Below are 12,833 nucleotides of genomic sequence, written 5' to 3'. Positions count from 1 at the left end.
GATTAAGGGAGTGGAGCATCTCCCTTATGAAGAAAGGCTGAGGGAGCTGGGTCTCTTTAGCTTGGAGAAGAGGAGACTGAGGGGTGACCTTATTAATGTTTATAAATATATAAAAGGTGAGTGCCATGAGGATGGAGCCAGTCTCTTCTCAGTGGCAAACAATGACAGGACAAGGGGTAATGGGATCAAGCTGGAACACAAGAGGTTCCACTTAAATTTGAGAAAAAAACTTCTTTTCAGTGAGGGTGACAGAGCACAGGAACAGGCTGCCCAGGGAGGTTGTGGAGTCTCCTTCTCTGGAGACATTCAAAACCTGCCTGGACATGTAACTGTGTGACCTCACCTAGGCGTTCCTGCTCTGGCAGGGGGATTGGACTAGATGATCTTTTGAGGTCCCTTCCAATCCCAAACATACTGTGATATGTATTCAAGCATACAAAAAAGTGAGTCCCAGTGTAAACATAGTCAGGACTTTTTACATCAAGAGATCAGCATACATGATGTCTAGGCTTTCAAATTCAGTTTTTCAATTATTGTTCTATCTAACCTATCATACTAACATAACCCAAAAGTATCTACAAATTCTATGTTACAGCTGAATGCTTTCAAGTTATATTTTCTATGATGTTTTCTTAGGTGTTTTCCTTAGAATAAGAAAAACTACCAGAATGCTCCCATTTGTATTTGCTTATATCCAGTTAAATCCTAGTCAGGTAATTTACTTATCAGACAGATGCCTCCTAAAAAGACTCCAAACTTTGTTTACAAGTATTTATTTATCTTCATGAGATATAATTAACACATGACCAAAAGTCTCAAATAGCATATTAGTCCAGCCAACACTTTAAAATTTAAAAAAAAAAAAGTTGACTGGCACATACCAACTGGCATCAACCAGATACTTTGGCAAAGTCTTGTGCCCTGCCATGACAACTTTCAGAGGAGAAATGCACTGTTTCAGAGAGGAAGCAATTTTCAGTTTCCACCTCCTAACAAATGTGCAGAGACAGGACATAACTGACTGGCACTGTCTGTCCTCTATGTATGCCAGTGGCTCTGTAATCCTGCCAAGATCAAAATTGGAAACAGAAAGGTTTACAGAGGGGGGAAAAAAAAAGTCACACTGAGCAGCTATATCTTGCCTCTGAGAACACGCCTTAGAAGTCTATCAATGTTGGCTGGTAAACTACTTCATCTTTCTTCATGTATTCACATTGATTTTTCTCCCGTGCAGATTAGCTTCGCACATCAAACCACTGGCCACAATCATTCCTGGAAAGGCTGCCTATAACCACCTCATACTTGCAAATGCCTGAAAATAACACAGCACCTGAAATTATAGTCTAAGTGTTGGGAGCTACATAAATGAATTTAAGCATTCCAACAAAAACACAAATTTACCTTTACTTCTGAGAAACAAAATAATACAAAAGCACCGGCCACAGGAACTCAGCCTGTTTTCCATATGCACATGAAAAATTCTAGAGCAATTAGAAGTTGAAGCTCATACATCAAAGAAGACAGTTCTGCAAATACAGCTAAACTAGTAACTACATACATCAGAGCAAACAGTTCTATGGGGAATTGTTTTCTGTACTGATATTATCAGGCTCTGATAAGCCTTCAAAAAGGCAGGTACCTTTGACAAAAAAAACCCTGAAGATCCAACCAACTGGGTTTGTAAATATGATCTCTAACTAGAAGGCACTAATGTGCATGTTGGAGTGTGCATACTGTTAAGAGTGAAGACAGTACAGATGTAGCAGGTACTCACAAGGGTATGACAGAATTTTTTTCTTGTGCTCATCAATAAAAATGAAGCACTTGGGGTCAAAACAGGCCACCTGGAGTTGGACTCAGCTTCCATGTTAAAGCACCCAAGTGTAGATGTATGAGTGAGGAGTCAAAGCTCCCACTAGAGTCAGCAGAGATCTAGTCAGCTCAGCCAGGGTAGACTGCAGTTTCAGCCCACCCTAAATTTGAAGTCTGCATCTGGCCAGCTGAATTACTCTCCAGACTCCACTGAATGTGCTGACTACATCTCATTCTACTATAATCTACACCTTGCCAATTCTCTCCTGGTATAACATCACTTCTGCATATTTCGCATCACTGGCTGAAAATGCCCATGTCACTCAGCATTCCAGTGCAGCAAAACAGAAAAGCAGTGCAAGACAAAAGAAAGAATACCAATAAAAGCAAAATGTACATTACTGATCCAGTGTGACTGGCACCAGTGTCATTTAGGAAGGCTGCATTGCACCTCAGTATATATCACGCCATTGAGAACACAAAACACTCCAACCATCACACTTGCTTCAACAGTCCCATAGTGACCCAGATAAAAATAGGAAAAAAAGGTAAGGAGAGGAACAACTATATATAGTTTACCTATTTATGATTTTAGCACATGCCAGAAATAACTACTGAGGGCAAAAATCTCACTAAAATAATTTCAAACATACTCCTTACATTGGAGGCAACCATATGAACAGACTAGCTCTAAAATCCTTTGGTACTGCTATCACAAACCATTTGTTATATCCTTGTCTTACTAAACTGAAACTCATTACTTATGGAATTTCCAAGGACCTGTGCCTTGTCTAAGCCAAACCAATTGCACATAGAAAAAGACTTTGGAATTAGAAAATTACTTCATAAAAAACAGAGAGCAAAGACAAAGTAACTGCTATAACAAATGACAGTGTTAACAGCAAAGCATGGCTCTAATCAGAAGCAGTACAAGTCAATTTGGAAGATAAGATCTTATATAATCAAGAAAATAAATCTGTGCAGATGTAGCGTTTTCACTAGAGAGTAGCTACACAAAACACATCCTACCTCTAAAATAAAAGCAGATTAGTTTTACCTTCGATCTCTTCTTCAGCAGCCCTGACAGTTGGGGGAGGCTCCTTCTTCCTCCCTCTGCATTTACACTGGTCCCAAACTCCCCTCATTTCTACTATCTTTGTGTAAACACTTCTAAGCCATTCTTTAACCACCTCTGAGATTCCCATCAAATGTCCATGCCCTCCCTCAGCCATAAACCTTTAATCCCATTCCTCAGTGTCTGTGTTATCCAAAGCTACACTCAACACTTCACTAAAAGGTTGGCCACTATAGGCACTTATTCAAGAAAATGAAGAATTTTACTAATTATGCAGTTTCACACTTAGTTGTAAGATTACCTCAAAATTAATTGATCACACTCCCAAGCTCTGAGTTGAGCACAGAGATGGGGTATTTCTGGTGGTAATGGCATAAATGAGATAAAACCATAAACCCTTACGATTCTTCTATCCAGAAAGCTAAAGTTAAGTTAGATCTTACAAACTGATGGAAAACCTTGCATTACTAAGCAGACACAAGGCCTTTGCTAAAAAAAATAGTAAGCAGTGAAGGCCTGTATCTTGTTAGGAAAAAGGCAAGGTATATTCAAGATACAGTGGATGGTTAGAGGCCAACATCTCCCTCTCCTCTAGTTCAAGAGTCTGTGGGCTTCGGTCATATACATATAAAATTAACAGCATGTTACTTATCTATTAAGCAGGATGCAGAGCAGAAGTCAAAGATGCATCTTAGGTCCAGAACAGGAAATATTATCAGGACTGATTCTTAATTATACTAACATGTATTTTGTCAGAATCATCACTGGTTTATAACACAGGAAAAAGTGCTAAAAACTGTGTGGACAGAATCTAGTGCTTAATGTCTTAAAAGAAAAAGCAGCATGATTTACTTAATTTCTGAGAAGAACCAATACATCTGAGAAGAATCAGCTACAATCACACCAGCCAGAGATTCATAAACAAGTCACCTTGTCTACATTACTGTTAGTAGTCGTTTCTAAGACTGCTGCTCTTAATTACCTGTTAAAGTCCATTGAGCCTCCTCTATTTCAGATTTTAGTTTTTTAGACAAAAGAAAAGCAGTCACCAGGTTTTAAGCCATTATGACCAAGCTGTATAATCCCAGTCATAGAAATTGTTCTCTTCCAGAAAAACAGAAGTATATTGAAGACGACTACAGAACAGTTTGTGCAGTGGTCTACAGAACTCTGCAAAAGCTCAAGAAAAGCAGAGCTCTTTTTTTAAAATCAATGTCTGGATAAATACAATGAAAGCCTTTCCATTTTAAGAACACTCGTTGTAATACCAACATCTTCACAGTAGACACTGACCAGCAATCTCTCAAGCTGAGTTGCTATCCCAAAGAACTACCACTCAAGTTCCCACAGAATCCACACTGCTTATAAATAAAAAGCTGTGAGAAGTGCTAAGATTTATGACCTTCAAAAGGTAATATAAAACTTGCAGCAAATTTTCATCTTGAAGTTAAACTTTGTATCCTTTACATTCTGATAATTAACTTGAAACCTACAGGAACACTCTCACATTAACAATCTACATACTTTTTGTTTGAAACTTCAGAACAAACCACACAGGTCCAGTTGTAGGCAGTCTTAGAGACACGTCACATTCTTTCACCTGGCTTTTAAATTTACTCTTTATAGCATCACACTTACCTGTCCTGATCAGGAAAACATGCACTTAGAAGACTGGTAGGTGGGATATCTCATAAACAGAAAAGAAAGATCCGTTGCTCAGAGGAAGCCAGGACCATATCCCAAAGAACAAGCAGCAGAGTACTTTGTACAGTACCTGCCTCGCCCTACCTGTATTTTCCCAAAAAAAAATATCTTTAATAAATACAATTAGGCTATTTACAAAACATTTAAAAATATTTTGACCAACTGTTGAAATAATAGATGCTCAGCTAAAAAAAATTAATACAGTATGTTGTTGTTTTGTCATGGACCTTGATGTAGAGACTGAACATGTGTCATATAACATCCCTTAATAGCAAAGTAAATGTATTATACCACATGCACAAAAGATTAATACTGTCTAAAAAGAAATACACTGAACATTGTTAATTGCAGGGTTAACACTATTCAAAATTATAAGCTTACAAAAGCATTTTGTCACATTTCTTGACAATATTTATATAAGTAAATCAGTTTTACGGTTCTGAGGTAGCATGAATTGCATGCAACGTAGTATTTTCTTTGCCTAATATTAGAAAAAGCAAGAAATATCCAGAATACCAGAGTTGGGTCATGCTGACTCAACTTCTGACAGTGCATGCAAAGACAAATTTTGTCCATCCTGGTTTTGTGCAGTTCCAGTCCAGCCTTACCACTAAGCTACCCAGTTCTGTCCCTGTCCCCCTACACATACTTGCAAGGGTCAGTGATTTCACTGCATGAAACTAAATGTTCATTAAACTGCTGCGCTATGAACAAAAGACTTTTATATGTACAGAGGTATAAAAATCTGTTAATGCTCCATGCTTCAATTTGTAAGAAATGGGGTTACTCTGATAGGATTAGAAAATACACCTCAAGCTTGCACATTTTGTTTAAGCTTCCAGAAAACTTCCTAGTGTTGATTTAATTTTCTAGATGACTGTGTGCACCCAGCAGTGTCAGACATTATGAGTTGAGAGTTCTAATTTCTTTCAAGTTTGGAATGCAATGTCGGGTTTTGAAGAGCCTAAGCTACATAAATATTTCAAAGGTAGGAAATTACTTTAAGGTATAAAAGAAAGGGCAATTTCAAATTTGACTTTATGTGCCAGAGGCTTTCTTTAAAGTACATACCCCTTGTCACACACATGACAACTTAAACAATTAACTCAAGGCACCACAGGCAGTACTTCTGCAAATGAATTGAAGGAGAACCCAAAAGTCATCATTAAATAGTACACTCAAGATTTGAAAAAAATATTATCTAACGCTACACCAACCTTCCAAGAAGGTTGTTATTCTAAACCATGACACATACCACAGACACATGTCCAAAATATGCACCACAATTCAGGTTCTTGATTTCAATCTCACTTGCTCAGAGGTTAGTAGCATCTTCGGGTAAAACACCACTACCACACCTTCTTTCCTCTCAAAAAAAAAAAAAAGCAGCATTATATAGCAGCTGATAACCATTTCAAACTACTCAAACTATTATAACATGGACTAAACACAAAGTAAACTGACAAATTAGTAGGCTTTCAGTCTCACCCATGCAACCCACTGAGATTATTCCAACCCCGGCATGTTCTCCAGTGTGTTTAATTATAATACAGGATCAGGTTACTGTTCAAGTAAACCCTGGCCATGGGGCCAAAGAACACTCAGTACTTCTGATACTTTTGGTAGGAGATACAGGCCTCCTTGTGCAAACCAAACTGGTTTCAGTTTTACACCTGTGTCCTTGTGGTTCAGCTGCTCATTCTGTACACTGCTTAGCTGCCATCCAGTCTCTAGTCTGGAGCAAACTGAACAGCTCCTTAAGAGGCATCTGGATAATACATGTCTGTATCCAATAAGTGAAGAAGACACAGTCACTGTAGTCAGTCCAAGGACAACTGCGTGCTCTGGAGTACAAATACCGCAGACAGCACAGACAAAATCCTCCAAAGATATGGGCCATCTCAGCATTTACTAAGTTTCACTTTTTAATGAATTCTAACATTATATTTTCTTCTTGAATTATTTGTCTCTTAAGCATTCAATGCAACATACTAGGAACCCAAACTAGGACTTCTCCAATTAGAAAAATCCCTTTTTGGTGTTCTACTTAAGACATATTTTTGTTTGCAAAAACGAGCAGCTTTCTTACCTTGCACACAAGAACACTGTTCCTGGTCATCATGTAATGAACTTGCAACTGTTAAAGCTGTGGTTTTGTTTCAAAAATAAAGGACTGTTCATTCCTTCCAGACTGCAGAAGCAAAAAGCTTAAAGATCACAGTTCATTTAGGACATTCTGCCACAGTGTTTTATCCTTGCTCAGAGTTACAGCATTGATAAAATAGAGTGCAATCCTTACCACCCATTTTATAAGTCATCTGCGATAGGATGATAGAGATTAAGCAACTTAAATTAATAGCTCGAATGTTTAAAATTACTACTTATTCCTCATACATCTATGTTCTTAAAAATGCAAAATAAAAAACTATTGAGGTACTTTAAACATACACATCAAGTACAGCTTTACTGAACAAAGCACACAGCAGCAGAGAGATAGCCAAAGTATTCACTATTTCTGCTTATTACAGCAAAAAGGAAACAAGAAAGTTGCTTTACAACTTGCAATTAAAGTACAACCACACCACCTAAAGGAGACTGTTCCATGGGCTTACAGACATGCTGCTGATAATGAGTTTGGGCTCAGTATGCCAGTAATCCCTTCCTGTGTCTGGGAACTAACACTGATGATTTTTAAATTGCTCCCATCCTTGCTAGAGGGCTGCTACTCTAACTTAGCTATTAGAACAAGTCATTCCTAGCCAGTTCCCATGAAAATTAATGGCTGGATATAAACCAGAGCTGGTAGTATTGTAATAAATTAGATTTCAGGAAGTAAAACAGAATGCAAGATCACAAGGGAATGTTTCCTCATAGAATTATCCTTTCTGTACATATTTGCTGAAGGTTAAACTGCAGTAGACTAAGGCTGCATTAACTGTGTGTTCACAAAACAAAATATTTTTAAAAACATGGAATATATATGAAAGAACCTATATTATCTCTTCTGCCACAATGAATATTCTAAAATAAAGCACTGATGTTATCAATACTACCTTAGCTTGGATGTAAGTAATCAGTACATCTGCTTCATTGTAGTACACAGAGCAGAAGCAATTTTGAACTGGGCAATTACTTGCTAAGCATTATAGGTCATTGTTCACTGAAAATCCTCATTTTCCTTAGCAAGACACAGCAATCTTAAGTTAAAATTTTATTAACAGTCCTCATTTCAAAGCATGATCTTTGAGGTGCAGGATTCTATTATAAGTTGTTATTCATAATTCAGACCAACAAAGCTTTGTCTTCCCTGTAATTATGTTACATTACATAAAATTTTGGAAAAAAAAAGTCTTAAAAATCTAGAATAAGACTTATAGGTATTTCTGAAAACTGAATATTTTTGAAACACTTCTGTTTTTAAAGTAGAAGGCTAGAAAAGAGAGTTCCAATTACAAAATTTTCTTATCATTTAGCAAACTAAAGATGCTTTAATGGGACTGATCAAATACTTAGACCAATTCCCAAATATTTTATGAGCATTAATAAATTAAGCCATAAATCTAGAAATGAGGAAATGAGTAATTGAAAAACAGAACAGGATAGTTTTCAAGAGCATAACAACTCTACAGCTAAACCTGAACTGCCACTCAGTTCCTCAGTTAAGATTATCTGCATTATCTTCAAATAGTGAATCATATCATTATAAAATCTAGAAAACATTAAATACTAAACTTCATATGACTGTTGAACCCTCACATTATGAAAGGGGCTATCCTAGAATACAGCTCCAATAGCACGGCCAGACACAGCAGTTTGCATAGCAATAGCCAAAAACGCGGGAGGAGGTCAGCGCACTGCACAGTACCGGAGATGGCAAGAAAGATTGACTTTATCTTCGCCAAGACCCTGAAGCTTCAAGAGTCTGAACCCCCAATTATGCTGAGGGAGGAGCAGATAGTCTACTTGTTACTGTGAATGCAGCAAAGGGCTGCAAAGACCAAGGAACTGGAGCATCTAACATAGGATGAGAGGCTAAGAAAGGTGGGGTTGGTTAGCCTAGGAAGAACATGCTGGGAGGGGTATCTTTTAAGCATGCATAAATACCTGAGAAGTAGTTAAAAAAAAAAAAAAAGCCAAACTCTTCTCACTTGTTTTCTGACAAGAGGCAATGGGCACAAATTGAAGTACAGAGAATTTAATTTAAATTAATTTAAATGTAAAAAAACCCTATTTACTGCAAGGGTGGTCAAACACCAGCACCAGTCCCCAGAATGGCTGTGGAGTCTCCATCCTTGGACGTGGTCTAAACCCAACTGGGCAAAGTCCTCAACAGCCTGCTTTAGCAGACATTGCTCCAAGCAGAGTCTAAAACCTTAACTATTTTGTTATTACCTGTAATAACTGAAATATCTCAAACTGGCTAAAAGAACAAACAAATCATGCTATAATAGTTTGAGAACATTCTACTGCATTTCTGCATGCAAAATTAGTAACTGAATAAAAGGAAAACAGACAAATAATATTTAAACTTCAAGTTGGCCTTTAACAACACTGCTTTAAGAGGCTAAAGAAACCAAATCATGAGGAAAAAAAAAAAAGACTGAATATTATCAGAAAACTTCAAGTATCTGGAGGCAAGGAAGAACAAGTTAAAAGAAGAAATCATCATTATGGATAGGCAAACAGCAGTAAGCACTGCTACATCTTCCTAAGACTGAGAAGAGGGTCTATAAATAAACACACACATTTTGCTAGCTGCCTCTTTAGACAGGAGTTTAGTCCAACTCAAATCAGGAAGGGATTTGAGGAACCTCAAAGAATGGTAGCCAAAATGGATAAATAAGTTGACATTGAACAGACTACAGGGACCAATTAAACAAAACAAAACTGAAGAATAGAGAGCAATGCACACTGGAAAACTTCCACTGAATGCAGGTACTAATAAAAAGCAGCTAGACAAACTTGGTTACGTAAATAATGCAAACTAGATAGCATAATGTCATCATAGTACTTCATGTTATGCCATAAAATGGCAAAGCCTCATTTGGAATGACACACAGCAAATTTCTTCATGTTTCAGAAAGTTATAGAAGCAGAGACAATCAAAGCAATAATATTAACTGAGAGTATGAAAAAAATGTTCCACATGGAACAAAACTGTTAAGACTTGAAATATTTATCCAAGGAAAAGACATAAGGAGGCACACACACAAAACTACACACATACACACCAGTCACAAGCCACTTTGTCTGAAAGCAAAATGGCAGATGACAGACCAGCAAATCATCTAGATAAATTATCTTCAAAATCTTAGTCAAAAATAGTTTCTTCTGCTACTTGGAAATAAAACCAAGTTGGAGTCTTCACCCATTTGCAGAACAGTCTAACTACGCAATACTACTGTTTACTTAGATTAGAAATGAAAGCACTCAAAAAAATTTTGCATAAACCCTTCAGAAACTGAGATTTAAGAATGTGACTGGAAAACAGTCAGCCTTAACACTATCTTAAGAACCATCAAACGAGGCATTTATCTTATGAACAAAAAATAAGCCAAAAGTTTCATTAAGACTTTAATTTTTTAAAGGTGTTTTAAACTATTTTAACCTCATGTTCAAGAACTCTTTCATTACTCTGATGCATGTAATTAGATTAGCATAGCTACAGGCAGGCACTAAACAACATTTATAATAGCTTATAATAGTTGTACCAATGTAACATCTTTATGAGAAAACATTTATCAATAAGATTACACTAACAGCAAAATTACTGTGAAAGACAATCAACAGGATTTTGCTTTCATCCAATTTACCTCATGAATAAAGTACAGTAAAAACTCAGGTTTTAGGTGGGTTTGGTTGAAGGAGGGTTTAGAGGATACAGTTTTGTCTGAAAGGCAGCACACAAAAGCTCCAAAAACTTGACGCATGTGCATTTAATGCAGAGTGGTGGTAATAGCCCATCATCTTTAGTATTTTAGAGATGTTTCATCCTTGTGAAATCAAAGTATGGCCTCTAAAGAAGTCCACCAAAATAAATTGAAGAATAGCTTTTAGACACATTAGGAAGATCATTCTCTTTAACTAAGCAACTTGTTACAAGTTTATCTGCAGTTGGAACAGGAAGAGATCTAACCAGTCTGAATACCAACAAGAAGAACACAAAAAGACAATCTAACTAGCAGGCACAAGGCTAATCAGTCTGCAAACTAGTTATCAAGAGCACAAGATAAATGCTCCAGGGCTGGAGGCATGTATGTGTAAACTACATTGGTATCAATTATTCTGTCCTAAAGAGAGACAGCATACTACAGAAACTACCTTCAACTTTCCAGTCTGACCCCATCATAATTTCAACTACTCCACAGTCTTCATTTACATACTTGTTTATAACCACAAAGCCAGGTCAAAACAACACAAAAATATGACTGCAGCTGAATAAAGTGAAACGTTACTTTTAAATTGAGTTATTTTTCAGCCAGTCCGATTTCAATGGCCACACAAATGTGGGAAGGAATGCAGACTACAGCAGCACCAATATCCATCAGTCCAAGTTTCTGTGAAACTACATCCTTCATCGCAATGTATCCCTTACTGACCAAACTGTGACACAGTAGCGTGCTTTCTTGTACCTCATACATGTTACAGTTTTGTGCTCTGATGACTTATGTGTTCCAAACTGGACATTTATTTAAAAAAAAAAAAGGGGTTAACTGCTCTCTCATAAGCCATGTGACAATTCCAGTTTGCCAAGCCTCCCAGTTTAACAGAAACCACATCCCATAGAATCAGAGATGAAAGTGTGGTTCTGACGGACAGGTACAGAACAAGGTCTAAAAGGATACCAAAACTGTTGATGGTGCTTTTATCTCTGAAGCAAATATCAGTAAAACAGCAAAAGATTCAAGGAAAGAGTAAAGAAAAAACTTCCAACTTCAAACTGTCCCATTAAATTAACAAGCCAGCACAACACAGGACTAGATGGGGCTCAGAGGCCAGATCTCTAACTGAGGTAGCACCAGGGCTGGTTCAGTGCTCCACATCCCTCCCTCTGTTGACAATGCCAACAGGGAGAGGAACCAAGTACTCATACTGCCAGAACCCAAACTGGCCCTGGGGCCCAATCTTTCCCCTTCAAGGACAATCAAACAACAATTGTACTTGAACACGAGAGGCCTACTAGGTCTGCTCTATTTCCAAGGACTAAGAGCCTCCCATATTTCATTGCCATTGTGTTTTTCCACACAACTTGTTCCTCAGACACAATGAACTATAAACAATGAATGGAGTAGTTTCCTGAGACTTCAGGCACATCTTTCTAGAAGTTTTATACTTACATTGGAGGATTTTCCTCTTCTGTACTTGTGAATCAATTAGATTTGAACAAAAAAAACTGGCTACACAAGGAAACAATAGAAATGTTTGTAAAGTGCAATCGATCAGCAAAGAAACAAGCTTTTTACTAATATGAATATCAAAATATTGTATGCTAGTCCAAAAATTCATTAAAAATACGAATTATAGTCACACACCCCTTGAAGAAATTTGTGAACTCTCTATAACCCACAGTACAAGTTCTTCCATTAACACTCTTGAATTCTGCAAAAATGTCAATTATAGTTACTCATTTATCCAGTGCTGATGCTGCATTCTGGAGACAGCTTTCCTGCCTTGCCTGTACTTCTGGTTCCTTCCACTCCTTATCTGCAAGGCAGAGTCACTTCTTGACTACGTTCTCCTGCCTCCTTCCATTTCGTCTTTCATACCGATAAATATCCATCCATCCACTAAAAATAACAAAAAAAGCATGTACTATGATTACTTAATGCCTTCCTATTTTGCCTGACAAAGGCATCCTCCTTTCATCTATTACGAGGTAACAAAAGTAGCATGGACTGTAGTCTACTTAATTCCTGGGTTTTTTGAAGAAAACACCAGGCAAGAGACAACTAACATCTGGTTCCAAAAAAAACATGCACACAAATACCTCTAGCAACACATATGCTTCTGGAAAAAGCCAAGTAATCTTTAGTTAAAAAGTTGAATTCTGTGGTAGTCTGGATCAGTGGCAAGATTCCACAGGCACCTGGGGTGCCAGGGGAGATCAACCAGAATCTTCACACCTCTCAAAAAAAAAAAATTCAGCATTACAGATTTTAAAGGTTTGGTTGCTTTTTATTTTTGTTTTTTTGTTTGTTTGTTTTGTTGTTGTTGTTGGGGTTTTTTGTGGGTTTTGTTGTTG

At 37.3% G+C, this 12,833-nt stretch overlaps 1 protein-coding gene across 7 annotated transcripts in view; it reads right to left on the bottom strand.

Moving 5' to 3' along the window:
* SLC16A10 (solute carrier family 16 member 10) overlaps positions 1–12,833 on the bottom strand; it is a 69,494-nt gene that overhangs the window by 54,084 nt on the left and 2,577 nt on the right. The window contains exons 2-4 of one of the 7 annotated variants that reach the window (XM_065056667.1): positions 6,681–12,378; positions 5,847–5,959; positions 4,526–4,675 (exon numbers count right to left, since the gene is read on the bottom strand). The exons of 2 other annotated variants lie outside the window; for them this stretch is intronic. Coding sequence is in view for 1 of the 5 variants with exons in the window: in XM_065056664.1 (XP_064912736.1) it covers positions 12,216–12,219 (4 nt within the window). In the remaining 4 variants the exon portion in view is untranslated. Of the gene's footprint in view, positions 1–4,525; positions 4,676–5,846; positions 12,379–12,833 lie in introns of all 7 variants that reach the window. 4 more of the 7 variants (XM_065056666.1, XM_065056668.1, XM_065056665.1 and 1 more) reach the window with 4 other exon arrangements.

Source organism: Columba livia, chromosome 3, assembly GCF_036013475.1.
Source record: "Columba livia isolate bColLiv1 breed racing homer chromosome 3, bColLiv1.pat.W.v2, whole genome shotgun sequence".
In the NCBI taxonomy this organism is placed as follows: Eukaryota; Metazoa; Chordata; class Aves; order Columbiformes; family Columbidae; genus Columba; species Columba livia.
This window is presented reverse-complemented; position numbering and strand designations above follow the sequence as displayed.